A 15,440-nucleotide genomic window follows, 5' to 3' on the forward strand; every position below is an offset into this window, starting at 1 on the left:
CTCTGTCCATTCATCTTTCAGTCTCTGACCATCTCTCCTTCTTTTCAACCTTTTTCATTCAGGTCTTTGTTTATCTCTCTGTCTGTGTGCCCATCTTTCATTCTCTGTCCATCTCTCTGTCCATCTTTTATTTGAGGCATTTGCCTTCGTCTGTTTGTCCATTTCTTTGTTAATCCATCTCTGTCCATTTTTCAGTCGAGGTGTTTTACTTCATCAAACTGTACACCCATTTCTCCATCTCTCTTTCTCTATCCACCCATCCTTCACTCAGTCCATCTCTCTGTCCATCCCTCCATGCATCCATCCAATAATAACTCTTTAGCTCTAGACACTTTTATAAATCTTTATTGTTGAGCTGAGATCTGTTTAAGGTGCTTGAGAAAACCATCACAGGAAGTGTTAACTCTGTGTGTGTGTGCGTGTGTGCGCGTGTGTGCGCGCGTGTGTGCGTGCGTGCGTGTGTGTGTGCGTGTGTGTGTGTGTGTGTGTGTGTGTGTGTGTGTGTGTGTGTGTGTGTGTGTGTGTGTGTGTGTGTGTGTGTGTGTGTGTGTGTGTTGCTCCATCTACTGGTCACAGCTCACATTACATCTTCTCTTATTAGAAAATATTGCTGACCACAGGATTTTTTTTCCTCCAAAAAATATTTATTTTGAAGTCATCATATTGAGTTTTTTTTTTTATTTGATTTTTATTTGATAGTGTGATATTGCTCGGTGTATTCATATGCGTCTGAAGAACAGACAAATCTGCAAGAGACACAGAAGTGACATTCAGGACGACGTTACTGAACGACAGAAGACGGGAATAAATGAGATAATCGCCCAGTTATTCGGTGATCATGGATATTTCCTTGATTGCATCATCCTGGACAAAGCGGCGTGTTTGCTGAACTGATCGGGACCACTGGGGGTCTTTTTCTATAATCACACGCTTTCCTGTCGTATATCCAAAAAAAAAAAAAAAAGTTTAATGATTCCAGGAAATGATTCAGGAAAAGCCTAATCATCACCATGCACACAGCCTGGACTTCAGAGAGACAGACAGAGAGAAGGAGATAGGGAGGAAGAGAGGCAGACAGGGAGAAGGAGACAGGGAGGATGGAGACAGACAGGGAGAAGGAGACAGGGAGGAAGAGAGACAGACAGGGAGAAGGAGACAGGGAGGATGGAGACAGACAGGGAGAAGGAGACAGGGAGGAAGAGAGACAGGGAGGGAAAAGGAGACAGGGAGGAAGAGAGACAGACAGGGAGAAGGACACAGGGAGGATGAGAGACAGACAGGGAGGAAGAGAGACAGGCCGGGAGAAGTACACAGGGAGGAAGAGAGACAGGGAGGGAGAAAGAGACAGGGAGGAAGAGAGACAGACATACACACATGCACTAAATAATACAGCCTAATCATCTTTATTTATAGGCCACAGCACTTTTTGAATCCAAAGTGATTTACATAAAAAAGAAAAAACATTAAGAGGTGACAAATATTAATTATATATATATATATATATATATATATATATATATATATATATATATATATATATATATATATATATATATATAAATCAATAATGTTTTTTCTTACTTTCTTTCTCTCAATTCTTTATGGTTCATTATAGGTTCTTCATAGCAGTGTTTTGGTTTGGTTCTTCAAGGTATCATCCCTCAGTGAAGTTCTTAGTGGGACTGGAAAAGGTTCTCGTGACATCACAACCTTACTTTGGTTCCTTAGCACTAACTATTTTTAGGGTTTTCTTTAAAGAACTTAGAATTACACGGTTCCTTGTGGCACTGCTGTGAAGAACCATGTGCAGGTTCTTTACATCCCCAGTATATCGATGGTTCTCTAAAGAACTTGAGAGTAAAAGGTTCCTCGTGTTTAAAACTTAAAAGGGCTCTCCTATGGCATCAGGCTGAAAAACCCTTTCTGGTTCTAAGTGGAACCTTTATTTTAGAGTCTGACATTTAATGTTGCGTTCTACATTTATTTTAAATTCGGTTTTATTCAGTTATTTATATATTTTTGAACGGATCAAGATCCATCGAATCAAATGGTCCTTCAGTAACCAAAATGGTTCTTCGTCTGTTCTCCTGGCATCATTCTAACCAACTCTTTTTGTACTTAATCGTGTATATATATTTCTATCAGAAACTCACTCCAGTTCATTATGATTTAGCTATGATTTTATTTCAGAATATCGTTTACACCATGTTCATGTTCATGTATTTCGTTTGTGGATTTACTGGAATTTTCTTTGGTCCTCATTTTTCCTCATTCTTTTATTAAGCTTAGATTTTTATTTATTGATTGATGTATTTATTAAAAAAATTCAATGGTTTCTGTTCAAGTGAACCATTCTGAAGTAAACACGTGCTAAAACAGATTCTTAATGACAAATAATTAAAAAAAAAGAAAAGAAAAAGAAGAAGAAGTAACCAACACCGACTCTCAAGCAGAAAGGTGACGTTATAGGTGTGTGAATCCCAGCCGAGATCAGGAGCAACCCGAGTTCCAGGTTTGTTCACTGGTCGTGACTGAGATAAAGAGGAGATTTGGAAGTTTTAAACATGGTTTCATTGCTATAAAATCGAAAGACATGTTTAGTCAAAGCTGAGGCTGAAGATCAGGAAGCTGAGCGGTGATATCTCCTCAGTGTTTGTCACGCGCTACATCACAGGCACGGTGGAGGTGACGGTGTTGAAGGTCGTCATGGGCTGAGAGCTCATCACCGCCTCTGTCCGTTTACGGTGCGATATCTCCCGGTTCATCTGACACCACGAGCAAGTGACGCAGAAACAGGAGACCAGGATGTCTTCACACAGACTGCCCTAAAACACACACACACACACACACACACACACACACAGAGAGAGTTCTCTAAAAGGAACAGTAGGAACAACTCTATTATCTTTTGAATACGCTTCTAACGTATATTAAGCCATGCCCCCTACCTATCTCCTACCTAGCTCGTGCTGAGGAACAAAGTCTTGTCTTCAAAATGGAGCCGCGGCTGTGTTTAGCAGTCGATGCTAAGTGTAATTCCAGTGCCGTTTAAACTATATGAAGTTTTTAACTTGAAAACTTGTTTTAATGTTAATATTTCAGACAGATTCATCACCTTATCATAGTATTTCAACTAGCTGAATTATTATCCAGGAATCGTCAGAATAAGCTGCGTTCACGCCGTGTCGTAATTACGAGATTCCGACGTTCACGCCCTCATAGACGTAGAACTCTTAATTACAATTTGTAAGCTAGGGAATTTTTTTTTCCCGACTTGTACCACCTGAACGCTGCAGCATCACGTGGAAACACTCAAAATGGCGCCGGCTTCCTGAGTAAAATGTAAAAGTAGTTATCTAGTAATATTTCTGTGTAATAATTCGTACAACTGACTATTATTAATGTCTTAATGATGCAAGATTAATCAGAAAATAAATGAAAGACATACGTGTAGCCCTGCTCTTTACGAGAAGTGTCTTGGGAATTTTAAAGACCACAGAGAGTCAGGACCTCGGTTTAACGTCTCATCCGAAAGATGGCGCTGTTTTTTTTACAGTATATTGTCCTCTTTGTAGCGTAAATGCTGCAACAGCCATGTTTCCCAGTTGCGTTACCCGTTTGATTGGTGAGTGAGGTTTTGGTCGAATTATTGGTTTAATTATTGGAAGAAGATAAAAACACGACGTTGGACATACCGGGATTTGGTACTTGTGCCGTATGGCCACCCTCATGGACAGAGTGACGGGAGGAACGCAGATCCCGAGGCCGGTAGCCGCCATGAGCAGGGGGCCGAGAAGATCCACGAGAGGGAGGCATAAACTCTCGCCAAACTTTGACGAGGTCTTGCAGGTGAAGCAGGGAAAACACCAGAAAGCCAAACAGCCTGAAAGAGATGCTAACATCATTAATAATTCATCACACCTCCATTTACGCTACAGGTATTATAAAAATCTATATCTATACAGTTTGTTTTCCGTTTTTAGACAACAAACAGTGTTCTAAATGTTTTTAAAGAAGTGTGTATATATATATATATATATATATATATATATATATATATATATATATATATATATATATATATATATATATATATATATATTTATTTATTTTCCATTTATGGAATTAAAGACATGCCCATGTTTCCATATATGAGCTCAAGGATAGACCTACATTTCTATACACATATGGAGTCCATATATGACCTGCTTTGAGCCAATATTAGCAATCTGCTCAAATGTCCATATGACTGTAAAGATACGCCCACATTTCCATATATGGATTTAAATCTGTGCCTATATTTCCGTATATTCACTTAGACACGTCCACATTTCTATATCTGACCACAAAGACACGCACATATTTCTATACATGACCTCAGCGACACACTTTCATTTTCTCATATGGACTAAAAAAAACACACGAATATCTCCATATGTTAACTCAAACACTCCCATGTCTTCATATGTGGACTCAAAGACCTGCTTATATGAACTCAGACACCCATAGTTCCATATATGAACTCGCAGACACTCCCACATTTGCCCATAAGGACTGTCTTTGGTTGTCCACAGACCCTGATGGAACAAAAAAGCATGGCTCCTATATCCTGTACTTCGGGTTTGAGCCAATAAGAGCACTTTTTTTTAAAGAGCATTGTGATAGCTGATAAAAAGGAGACCGTTGTTAGACCTCTGGACTCTTCAGTACGGATGTATTGATTGTTTTTTCCACTCACATGAGTCCATGTCCTGGCAGCAGTGGAACAGTCCTGAACTCCACGCCGTGACCCTCGGCACTGCCATCGGCTGCTGCTGGATCACTACAGTTGTGGCGGCCATGATGATCAACTTAGATTCTCTGACAAACATGAAAGACAATGATTTTTATGTTATAGAGGCAGTGCTTTTAACTCAACCACTGGGTATCAACTGTAACGATCCGTCTAGGGAAGTGAAGGAGAAGTGAAGTGATAAAAAGAAAGATAAGAAGACTGGATTTTTTTTCAACCTGTTCATCCGGTTTATTGTCTTCAGTTCAAGTTAGTGAAAGTGAAATTATTCTGATTAGAAGAATAAAAATGCATCAGCTGTCCATTCTGAGTAGTTAAACAGAATATAAATGGGGCAGCGGTAGCACAGTGGTTAAGACGTTGGACTGATTGGAAGGTTGAGAGTTCAAATCCCAGCACCACTAACCTGTCCTTGCAGAGGCAACGCCCCTAACCCGCAACTGCTCAGATGTATAAATGAGATAAACGTAAGTAGCTCTGGATAAGGGTGCCAATCAAAGCAACTATTTAGTCACAGATCCTCGACCACTGAGCTATTTAAAATCGAAAACATATTTACAGTAAGTATCCTGCATTTCAAGCCGTTTAAAAATCTATTTAAGATGATGTCAGAAATCTTCTCAGAGGATTTGTGGTGATAAGTAGCCCCTCAGAGATATTTAGCTGTCGTTTTTAAAGTCATTTTATGATCTGTTAGTCTTACCTGGGTTAGTCGGTACCGTGTTCTCTTCCTCAATGAACATGTAATGAACCTTCCTGCAAATACATAGGTAGCACACACCACGTGACAGACGTCTAAAAGCAGAAGAACCTGAATGTTCCTTGACTATTTCGTCCACTCGATGAATGCACCGAGTGCATGAGCTTCTTTCCTTTCTATCAGACCGAGGAGTATAATAATCTCAGTGAACTCACGCCCATTTGACATTTCGACTGTGTACTTAGATGTTGTCAGGAGATACCCAGGGCATAAAGTGAAAATATTTTTGTGCGTCTTTATTTATTCCAGGTGGCCGTGGTTACAGGATTAAAGTTTATAACGCGCTCCTAAACACCGCACATTCACTTAACTGACTTTAAGTCTAATCTAGCAGGCTAGTTAATGTTTGCAGAGGAAAATGGCCAGCAATGCATTAAAACGCTACCATCAATGACTCTCACAACGTTTAAAGCATTGAAATCAGCCGAGTCAGGAAGCGAATACCATAAAACATCACCGAAATCATCATGCGTGGAATAAAACACTCCGTGGCCTGCTCGTGCGGTAAAATGATCACAGACGGGATAGCAGAGTCACCGTTACCACCCTGGAGTCGATGATTTTCTGTAACAGCACAAGTTTTACTTCACTTACAGCAATTTACAAACAATTACATTTTAAAAAATAATAATAATTAAAGATCATCATACATATCATCATACTTATTATAACATATTACTTATTAAACTTAACCAACACCTTCTGACCAATCAGGATTCAACAAAGTGTGGTGGAACACAAAATAAATATTTACGTATTTTAACCCGGTAAAGGTTTTAGAGAACGTTTAGGATGATCTGTGAGGATGCTCTTCGTTTTATACCACGAGAAGATAATCGTACATCATTTATACAATGTATACAGTATACTGTGAAGCACGGTTGTGGTAGCATGATGTCGCACATTACCCTTGGCCTCTTGATTGCTTCGCCAATGAATCCCTTCTTTACCCAGGCTCTGACCTTTCAGGGACGGCCTCCTATAGGCAGAATAGCAGTTGTGCCATGTTCTTTCACTTCATTCATTCATTATTTAATGGCACTTTGCATGTTCAAAGTTTGGAGGTTGCTTTTCCAGAAGACCTGTAAGGTCTTCTTGATGCTTCCTGCTGTTTGGTAATACTTTCTAACAAACATGTTTGGTAAGTTCTCATGGGTTCTGGCTGGAACGAGTGTATTTATATTGATCTCACGTGACGCTCGAGTGCATGCAGATAACTACGTGACTTACTGATGACGACAGATTCCATTAGTACTAGTTTAAGGATTTCACAGTAATGGGAGTGAATACTTATACAATCACAATTTGTAGATTGTTATTCATTAATATCTTTGTAACACTATATTCACCCCCCCACCCCCATTTTCAATATTATGGTCTATTCTGTGTAGATTTTTGACATATAATCCTAATGAAGTCGTTTCGTTTCAGTTCTAAAACGTGGAAACAGCAGAAACAGTGAGCTCTCACTGCACTAACAGAAGAAAGTCATACATTTTATTTTGACCACAATATTAACTAAACAACTAAAAATAGATATAATACGTGTAGGTAAAGCTCACAGAACTCTGAATTAACAACAGTAATAACATCTTAATGATTTCAACATTGTAACGAATAGAACATTTTATAACATATATACATTTATACAACACACGCTTAGTTCTTCGCCCAGGACGGGAGATGTTTTTCCCCGCAGGTGAATCAGGATCAGTTCTTTGGTCTGGCATCGATCAAGGCGATGGGAATTGAACGGCATTTCATCTCACGAGACATCTGACACCAGGCACAGGGCGTACAGCACGTGGCGATCAGACAGTCGTTACACAGGGTACCCTGTATAAAAAAAATAAATAAATAAAAAAATAAATAAATAAAAAAATAAAAAAAAAATATATATATATATATATATATATATATATATATATATATATATATATATATATATATATATATATATATATATATATATATATATATATATAGCCTCTTTAGCTAGTTTACTCGTTCGATTTTCAAATCATCAACTGATTTGATTGATCATTTGCTAAATACTTCGCACAGAAGAAAAATGTCATGTCATAAGTCCAAATACAAATAAGGTTAAATACAAAACTCGATCCATTAAATAAGTTACAATGAATAAGTTGGTACAAAGTAAAACTATGAAATGGTTTATAGTGTTAGCATTGTGCTATACAGGTGCAAATAACATTAAAGGTGTCAAGGTGAAAAATCACAGAAAGCAGTGCTTTGATGTTGAGCAATAACATCTGGCCATGTAATAATGCTCATCTGAGTAAATAGAAAATACTTGGCCATGTACGAACGCTTATCTGAGTACATAGAAATATGTGGCCATGTAATAATGCTCATCTGAGTAAATAGAAATATTTGGCCATGTAACAACGCTTATCTGAGTACATAGAATCATTCTGCACACCTTGATGCCGTAACGATAACGCATTGACACCCTCATGGCCCATGTAGCAGGTGAGGCGATCCCACAGAGGTCCAGCAAGGGGAGACACAAACACTGGCCATATTCTTTAGTCTTGGTGCAGGCGAAACATGGGCAGCACCAAAACACAAGACAACCTGAAAATACACGCACCTTAAGCCTTGTAGAAACCACTGCACATTCCAACACACTGACACGACGACATTCACATGCAGGCTGCCGTAACACACAAAAAATGTCTTCCTTATGAGAAACGCATGCAAAATTTCCCCACATTAGTGGGATGTTAATCATAACATATCTGCTTCAGGAGCCTCATAAACAGAGTACACGTACGTTAGAGTAAACTTTACTCCACAGCACTGTGGAGTTCTGGATTGTGATTGGGCAGAAGGTGCTGATTAGTTTTCTATAATCAGCAGCTCTGATAAAAGTGCAGGTTTATAGTAATGCGCTCATTCTGATACGTTATCATTTCTACAGTAACAGCTCATCGACGGAGACTTGTACACCGAGCGCTCCTCTGATACTAAACCAATTTTTTTTTTAAATTGCTCATACAGTGAAGTTTTCTGTAAACGTAACACATACGGAAGGAGTCTCCAGTGTCAGTGCTTTGAAAGAATCAGAGGTGAAGCTGTAACTTTTACTTTTCCGACACCTTCAGGACAGAGGAGTTTACGCTTCTTTGCGGTTTTCTCGGTAACGTGCGTAAAAAGCTGCATTTATTCCGTCTTATTGACTTCCTGAAAGAGAATAAAGAGGCTGGTGACGGAGCGACTGCTTATCGCTGCTTTAACGCAAATGGAAACAGGAAGTGACTTGTTTCGCCAACGTTCCACAACTTGAAACAGGTAAAACGTATGACGTGTTGTTCATTAATAAGTACAAGAGGAATAAAACGCTTCAGGATGCGTGTTTATAGGACAATAATAATCAAATCATTCATTCACGTTGGGTCACATCACACCACCACGTCGCTGATTATTTTCCTCTAACAGCGCGTTTTATTCGTTACGTGTTAGATCCGAACAGCGTCACGTGTGTTACTCACATTCTGCCTTGTCGTCCCAGCAGTCGCAGACCCCAGAGTTCCACTCGTCAGACTCTCTAGACTCCAGCACCGGCTGCGGCTGCTTAATCACCATCTTGGTCGTCATTTCTGAGGCTACAACACACAAACAAACACAAACACCTGTCTGAGGTGGACTGATTTTACTCCACGAGTGTAGGAAATTAAAGATCTCACGCCAACTTCTTTCCATCAAAACCAAAACAGACACCAGATAACGCTACAGATGTCGAATGTGAGCATCATACATCTTGATTGTTATTTTTAACAACCTGTAGTTATTTGTTACTAATAACTGTTTTTAGCCTGAAATTGTGACAGAATTTCTCCTTTTTTTTGTCACTTTATATAAAGAATAAATGTACAAAGTGACGGTTTGATTAATTTTCCTGCCTCGTGTCCATTCAAACTCAGTTTCTGAGCTTATTCTTTTCTCAGTTTGATGATTTATGTACAATGTCTTGGAGCAACACGTAGGAAGCAAACTCACATTTCTTCACATTTCTTCTGTAAACGCTCTGAAGAAATTTTCTTGCACCTGGTGGCTTTGGTTCAATTCAATTCGACCTAATTTAGTTCTAAGAAAAGATATTAAAATCGCTTAAACCACTCCCAAATAGGTGAAATACTTTTGCACGGCCTTTCGTGGTGATAGTTGGTGGATGAGATAGACCTTTTAGCCGTACTCGTGTCCAACGCACGCGAATCACGAGTGTCGTGATGACATCACATGACACGTCCCGGCTCAAACCTGCGGTCATTTTTGAAAAATTGCAAGCTCCTCAGAATATCGCGGCGTTTCATTGACGTTACGTTCATTTCTCCGATCGGAAAAAATAAATAAATAAAAAATTACTAAATCCTGGAGGGACCGAGTAATCCGATAGGTCGAACGGGGTTTGAGCTGCGACGTTTCACCGTGTGCATCACTCTGCTCGTCTGCGATCGATATCGTGTGAGAAATATCAGTGACTTAATATTCCTTTCTTGTTTATAGAACAGTTGTATAAAAGCAATATCACTCTCGCATTTGTGAGGCTACATTGAATATCAGCAAATCTGCGATTAGCTAAGGATATACACATCATATCAATCAAACCACAAAGGCAAGTTAGTGTAACCTTTCCCCTAAAGTCCTCACTAATCCGATCGACACAAAACATCTGAAGCGTTAATTTATCATCAGCGATTTGATGTTAGACGATGCGGTTAACGCTTACCTGTGATCTGCTGTCTGAAATTCCTTGACTCAGACTCCCATTGCACACAAGCTCAGAGCTTTATATCAAGAATCCACCGGGGGGGGGAAGCTACCTAAACCTGTCCAACCTGAACAGCAGGACGCGGTGCTGAGCCGAAACTGAGGCCACGGTAAGAACGCACAGGTCTGACACATACTTTAAGTCAGGTATTAAGAGATTAAAGAGAAATTTGGCTTTAATATCATTTCTGTTAAATCACAGCTGGGTGTTGAGTGAGGGACGGAACCATGGTGCTAAGAGAGATAGATGACTAGAGAAACCATAAACACAGACAAAAAGCTATTCAGAACACTGTACAATATACTGTACAAACCAGTCACAAAATCACTATTCTGCACTGAAAAGAAATTGTTATTTCTAAAGAAATTCGTTTGTGTTGTCCAGTATGATCCAGAAGTCTGTCTGGAAATCGGGAAAAAAGTTTCAGAGAAAAAATAAATAAATATATATATATATATATATAAAATGTTCATCAACATGCCACTCTATTTTCACTTTGGTTTAATGGAATACCCACAATGCCATTCAACATTCCCGTGTCCATACTGGTGTTGCAGGATTTAGCCCTCGCTTCATCTCTACTTAAAGACAGCGATGCAGCAGGGGTTTAGTACTTTAGTCTGTGGATGTTACATATAATAATAACTTTTACAATATCACTCCCTTTAGACCTGCACACAGAGGCATTAAGCAGTGAAGGAACTCATCTGGTAATTTTTTTCTATTTTGTCATTTCTATTATTTACTCATTCTAGGTTTTGATTCAATACAATTAAAAAAAAAAAAAAATTTTTATAAAAAGCACAGCTTCAACAGTTTCTCTCTCCGTGCAGGTTATTCTGAGGTCGGATCATTTCTTTGACCAGTTTGGACTAATCACTAATGTAGCTGCATTGAGAACATCTTCAACTTCTCCCACTCCTATGTTTCCTCCTCTCACTTCCAATGATGCTCAGACCTGCTCCTAAAAACACTTAAACCACAAGTACACTCGACTCGAGTCGACTCACCATTGTTTCAGATACTACAAACCATCAAGACTTTTCCCTGTTCCTCACTCAGCTGGTGAGATAAACAGGTGAATCACTCTAATGGGAATTCCAGATCTTTCCAGTGAGTCAGATCACTTGATTCAGCTCGTCAATAAGAGTCGACTCTTTCGATTCCCAAATACTTTATTGATTTTATCTTTTTTCCCCTGAACTGGCTCTGTGATTGCTGTTCGTACACTCCCTTCTAATGAGCAAAACAGGATGTATTTTTATTATATATATAAAAAAATTAACGTTTATTGTCAAATCAGCAAGGCACCAAACAAACAAAGTTTGTGATATGGGGAAGGGGATGGAAGGAAAGACAGAAATCCACACAAAAACAATTTCATACCTACATAAATGAATTAATAGAAAAAGAAAAAAATGAAAGAAAGAACTAAGGACAGAATGGGAGAGAGAAAAAAACCGAAATAAAGAAAGACTGAAAAGAAGAAATACACACATAGGTATAAATACATGAATGAATGCATGAATAAAACGAAGAAGAAAAAAACAAGAAAAAAGAAAGCAAGCAAGAAAGAAAGGGTCACATGCGATTCGTCTCTCAACTTTCACCTAAAAGAACCGACTCAAAGAGTCGACTCATGCACGAAAGGCATATCAATTTAAAGTTAAAAATTGACTATTTTTAGGAGCCTGAAGCTTTAGGTTCTGTCAGTTGGACAAGCCGAGGATCTTTACAGACTTTCTGTTTGTTTGTTTGTTTGTTTGTTTGTTCACAGAGCTCAACAGTGATGTGTGAATGTAACCGACTCCGTGTGTGACTCACAGAAATCTGAGCACCTCTGTGCCTCCACCACGCAGAAGGATGATTTAGATTTGGACGCCATGTTGAAGGAGAGTGAAGCTCAGTGCACCTGCTGCTGCTGCCTCCTGACACTGCACGGGTCTCTGTCCCAAACCGGAAATGCGTGGAATAAAGCAGGTGCTGTAAATTAGCTCGAGGCGGGTGCGCGTGCTCGTGCTCGGTGTGCGTTCATGTATGTGGGTTTAGTGTAATTAGACACCCATTAGGAGATAACGAATGATCGATATTGCTTATGCTTATGAACACCTCATGACAAGTCAAGCATCACAGATTGATTCACCTGTGTTGAAACGCGTACGCGCCAGTTAGCTCGCTCTCTTTAATAATAAACTTTATCATTTCAATCTGATACAGACCCGTGATATAGATAGGGTCATTATTATTATTATTATTATTATTATTATTATTATTATTATTATTATTATTATTATTATGTGATGTATGTGGAGATTAATAGTTTCTATGAATGTTGCTTAGTTATTAGACTATAGTTTATGGTTTTGGCATACACACACTCTTTCCTGAAGAAAGCTCTTTTAATATCTTTTCTTTTTTTAAAAAAATGATAATAACAACATGAACTTGAATGAAAATGCATGTTTTCCTAATAAGTCCAGAAAACGTGCTGTTTGTATAATATTTCTTTTATTTCATGTGAATGGAAAGCTTAAAGATATATATATATATATATATATATATATATATATATATATATATATATATATATATATATATATATATATATATAAACCCCTCTAATTAGCCTATGTAAAAACAAATAAATAAAATGAGACTTTTTTTGTCTAATGTGCTTAATATTTGAAAAGTTTCATAACCTTTTTAAAATGGACTTCTTTTTATCAGTTTTGTTATGGGGATTAAAAATAATAATACAGTAGCCTACATTTATTCCTGATCTGAAGTACACAAAGGGGGCGGGGCTATCGGAAGCTCGAGCTCAAGCACTGGCGTCACTACTGTGGCTAATGAACTGTGCTAAAATGGATATGAAACTATTCACCAGTTCTATTACTCAGTTTCTTCCTGAATGTACTGAAAATAAAACACATCTACTTCGTTGTGAAATTCCTTTAAAAACTTTTCTTTATATTGCGATTTACATTCACCTCAGACTCGTGAACTATTGCAGTTTTTGTGCTAGTGTTGTTTGTTCAGCTCTGAGAGGTTATACATTCTGTGCAATAGGACGCGGCTAATGTAATCACGTGATCGTCGCTAATTGCAGTCAGGTTATAGCCAATTAAGCTGTGATTAAAGTTAACGGCTTCTAACGGTTAGCAGCAGGAAAAAGTATCGAAGTAGCTTTGTCTTATAGACCGAAAATGGAGTTCGGAAGGAAAGAAAGAAAGAAAGAAAGAAAGCAAGCAAGCAAGCAAGCAAGCAAGCAAGCAAGAAGGAAGGAAGGAAGGAAAGGGATGTCAGAATGAGAAATGTTCAACAAACAGAGAGTAAGGTGAGGTGTTTTGTGTCTTTGCTCATGGCCGCTGTGTCAGTGTTTCATGCAAAACTGGGATTTTAAACAGGTGTGTGTGTGTGGGTGGGTGGGTTTTAAAGCTGTGATGCGGTCTTTGATGGCGCCACTAGATGGCGCCACATAATAACGCTACATGATAAGATAGTACTAACTCTTGTTATTCACTCCTTATTTTATTTTAATCTTATTTACCCCTCAGAGTTCTGCACTGTGACTGGTCAGAAGGTGGTGATTAGTTTTCTATAAATGCAGCTCTGACAGTCGTGCGGCTGCACATCACAGGTTTATATTAATGCTCTCGTTCTAATACGGTGAATTCACCGAAAGGAAACGTTTATTTAAATAAAGGAACGTTTTTATGGAAGGTCTACATGTGTGTTACTGCTGTGAGTGGCTGTCATTGGTGTGTACTTGTGTGTTACTGGTATATAAATGGAACTGTTGCTGTGTAAATTGGCAGTATTGGTGTGTACATGTGTTGTTGGCATGTAAATGGATGTTTATAGGATGTAAATATTTATTTGCAATAGCACATGAGCAAGAGTGAGGGTCTACTGAATGGCTGTTGACTTTTCCGTACGCCAGGTGCCGTGCTGATGTTCGATATAACCACACAATTGTGATTATTACTATTATACAATAGTTCAACAAAGAAGAAATGAATACTGAGTAACTGACATTTCGGATACAACAGTAAATGTCAAATGTTTATTTTGCTCCGCTAGTGGAAATAGATCTCGGAGATGCTAATCCCACTTTGTAGCATGTCGGCTAGCTGGCGATGCATGTGTACATCCTACATGTTGAACGTTTACCCAATAAGATTCCCTTTCTGCTTTTCATCTTCATCTGACCAGATTCATATTTTAAGCCAAAACGTGTATTCCTGAAAAGTATTGTTCGCCATGTCCACTGATGTCATAACTCTGCTGTAGTGACTGTTTCGTACTAGGAAGTGGCGACCACAGACGAGTCACACACACACACACACACACACACACAGTGAAACGTCCCAGTGCAGTTATAGGAAATATAGGCACTCTTGGAACACCACTCGACCGATCAGATCAAGTGTATGTACTGTTTAAAATATAAGAACATGTTTTATACGTAAATGTTGCCATTAGGTTGCAGGAACCTCATTTTTAAATGTTCTAGAAGTGTGCATCGTGTTGTGTCCATTATTTTGTTTTGTGTGTTTTAACATGTACAGTCTGCAAAACGTTCTAGTTTCTGCTTACAGTTTATGTTTATGCAGACGTTTTAGCCAAGGTCATAGAAAGTTCTTTGGGGAGAAAAACAACTCCATTTGCATTTACAAGCAGGATACCAATTCAAAAGTGTGAACAAATGTTCGTAAGTGTGTGTGTATATATTATATATAAATAAATATATAAAAATATATATAAAAATAAATGTGTATATATAAAAATAAATAAGTAATTAATATAAATATATTAATGTTAGTAAAACCCTTAATCATGACAAATTTAAAATATAACTTTCATTATACTTTTGATTGACATGATGTCAAGCCAGTGAGTAAAAGGATATTAGTCTCAAGTCCCACAGTCACGATGATACGGCTGTAGTTTTAGGATAAAGTCCGGGCCTTGGATCACTAATGATGACTGAATAATAACCAACAATGGAAATGGCTCATGAATCATTGGACTTACCAATGTGAGTCAACTCTTTCACCTCCTAAATGACTCATTGGCATTATTATTTTCTC

At 38.3% G+C, this 15,440-nt stretch overlaps 3 protein-coding genes across 4 annotated transcripts in view; 1 reads left to right on the plus strand and 2 right to left on the minus strand.

The window, feature by feature from the left end:
- Window positions 1-2,162: 2,162 nt before the first annotated feature.
- Window positions 2,163-5,766, minus strand: ponzr10 (plac8 onzin related protein 10). Its single transcript, XM_017489971.3, has 4 exons — window positions 5,496-5,766; window positions 4,739-4,860; window positions 3,696-3,883; window positions 2,163-2,825 (listed from the first exon to the last, which is right to left on the minus strand). Exons 2-4 carry the CDS (start codon window positions 4,839-4,841, stop codon window positions 2,664-2,666), a joined length of 453 nt encoding a protein of 150 aa, XP_017345460.1. The 5' UTR covers window positions 4,842-4,860; window positions 5,496-5,766; the 3' UTR covers window positions 2,163-2,663.
- A 1,261-nt stretch (window positions 5,767-7,027) lies between these two features.
- Window positions 7,028-15,440, minus strand: part of ponzr2 (plac8 onzin related protein 2) — a 29,345-nt gene continuing 20,932 nt past the window's right edge. Inside the window, exons 2-5 of one of the 2 annotated variants that reach the window (XM_017489969.3) lie at window positions 12,172-12,293; window positions 9,068-9,181; window positions 7,996-8,150; window positions 7,028-7,388 (exon numbers count right to left, since the gene is read on the minus strand). In XM_017489969.3, coding sequence (XP_017345458.1) covers window positions 7,263-7,388; window positions 7,996-8,150; window positions 9,068-9,181; window positions 12,172-12,232 — 456 coding nt within the window. In that variant the 5' untranslated portion in view covers window positions 12,233-12,293 and the 3' untranslated portion in view covers window positions 7,028-7,262. Of the gene's footprint in view, window positions 7,389-7,995; window positions 8,151-9,067; window positions 9,182-10,305; window positions 10,391-12,171; window positions 12,294-15,440 lie in introns of those variants that run through there. The other variant, XM_017489970.3, reaches the window with a different exon arrangement.
- Window positions 12,970-15,440, plus strand: part of nlgn2b (neuroligin 2b) — a 140,751-nt gene continuing 138,280 nt past the window's right edge. The window contains exon 1 of the mRNA XM_053686753.1: window positions 12,970-13,684. The gene's annotated coding sequence lies outside the window, so the exon portion shown is untranslated. The remainder of the gene's footprint in view (window positions 13,685-15,440) is intronic.

Source organism: Ictalurus punctatus, chromosome 16 (genome assembly GCF_001660625.3).
Source record: "Ictalurus punctatus breed USDA103 chromosome 16, Coco_2.0, whole genome shotgun sequence".
Lineage (NCBI taxonomy): Eukaryota > Metazoa > Chordata > Actinopteri > Siluriformes > Ictaluridae > Ictalurus > Ictalurus punctatus.

Coding starts and splice junctions, on each gene's coding strand:
- ponzr10 (XM_017489971.3), bottom strand. CDS start 4,841: ATGGCCGCCACAACTGTAGTGATCCAGCAGCAGCCGATGGCAGTGCCG. Junction 3,884..4,738: donor CTGCCAGGACATGGACTCAT/GTGAGTGGAAAA, acceptor CATCTCTTTCAG/GCTGTTTGGCTTTCTGGTGT. Junction 2,826..3,695: donor GGCACAAGTACCAAATCCCG/GTATGTCCAACG, acceptor TGTGTGTTTTAG/GGCAGTCTGTGTGAAGACAT.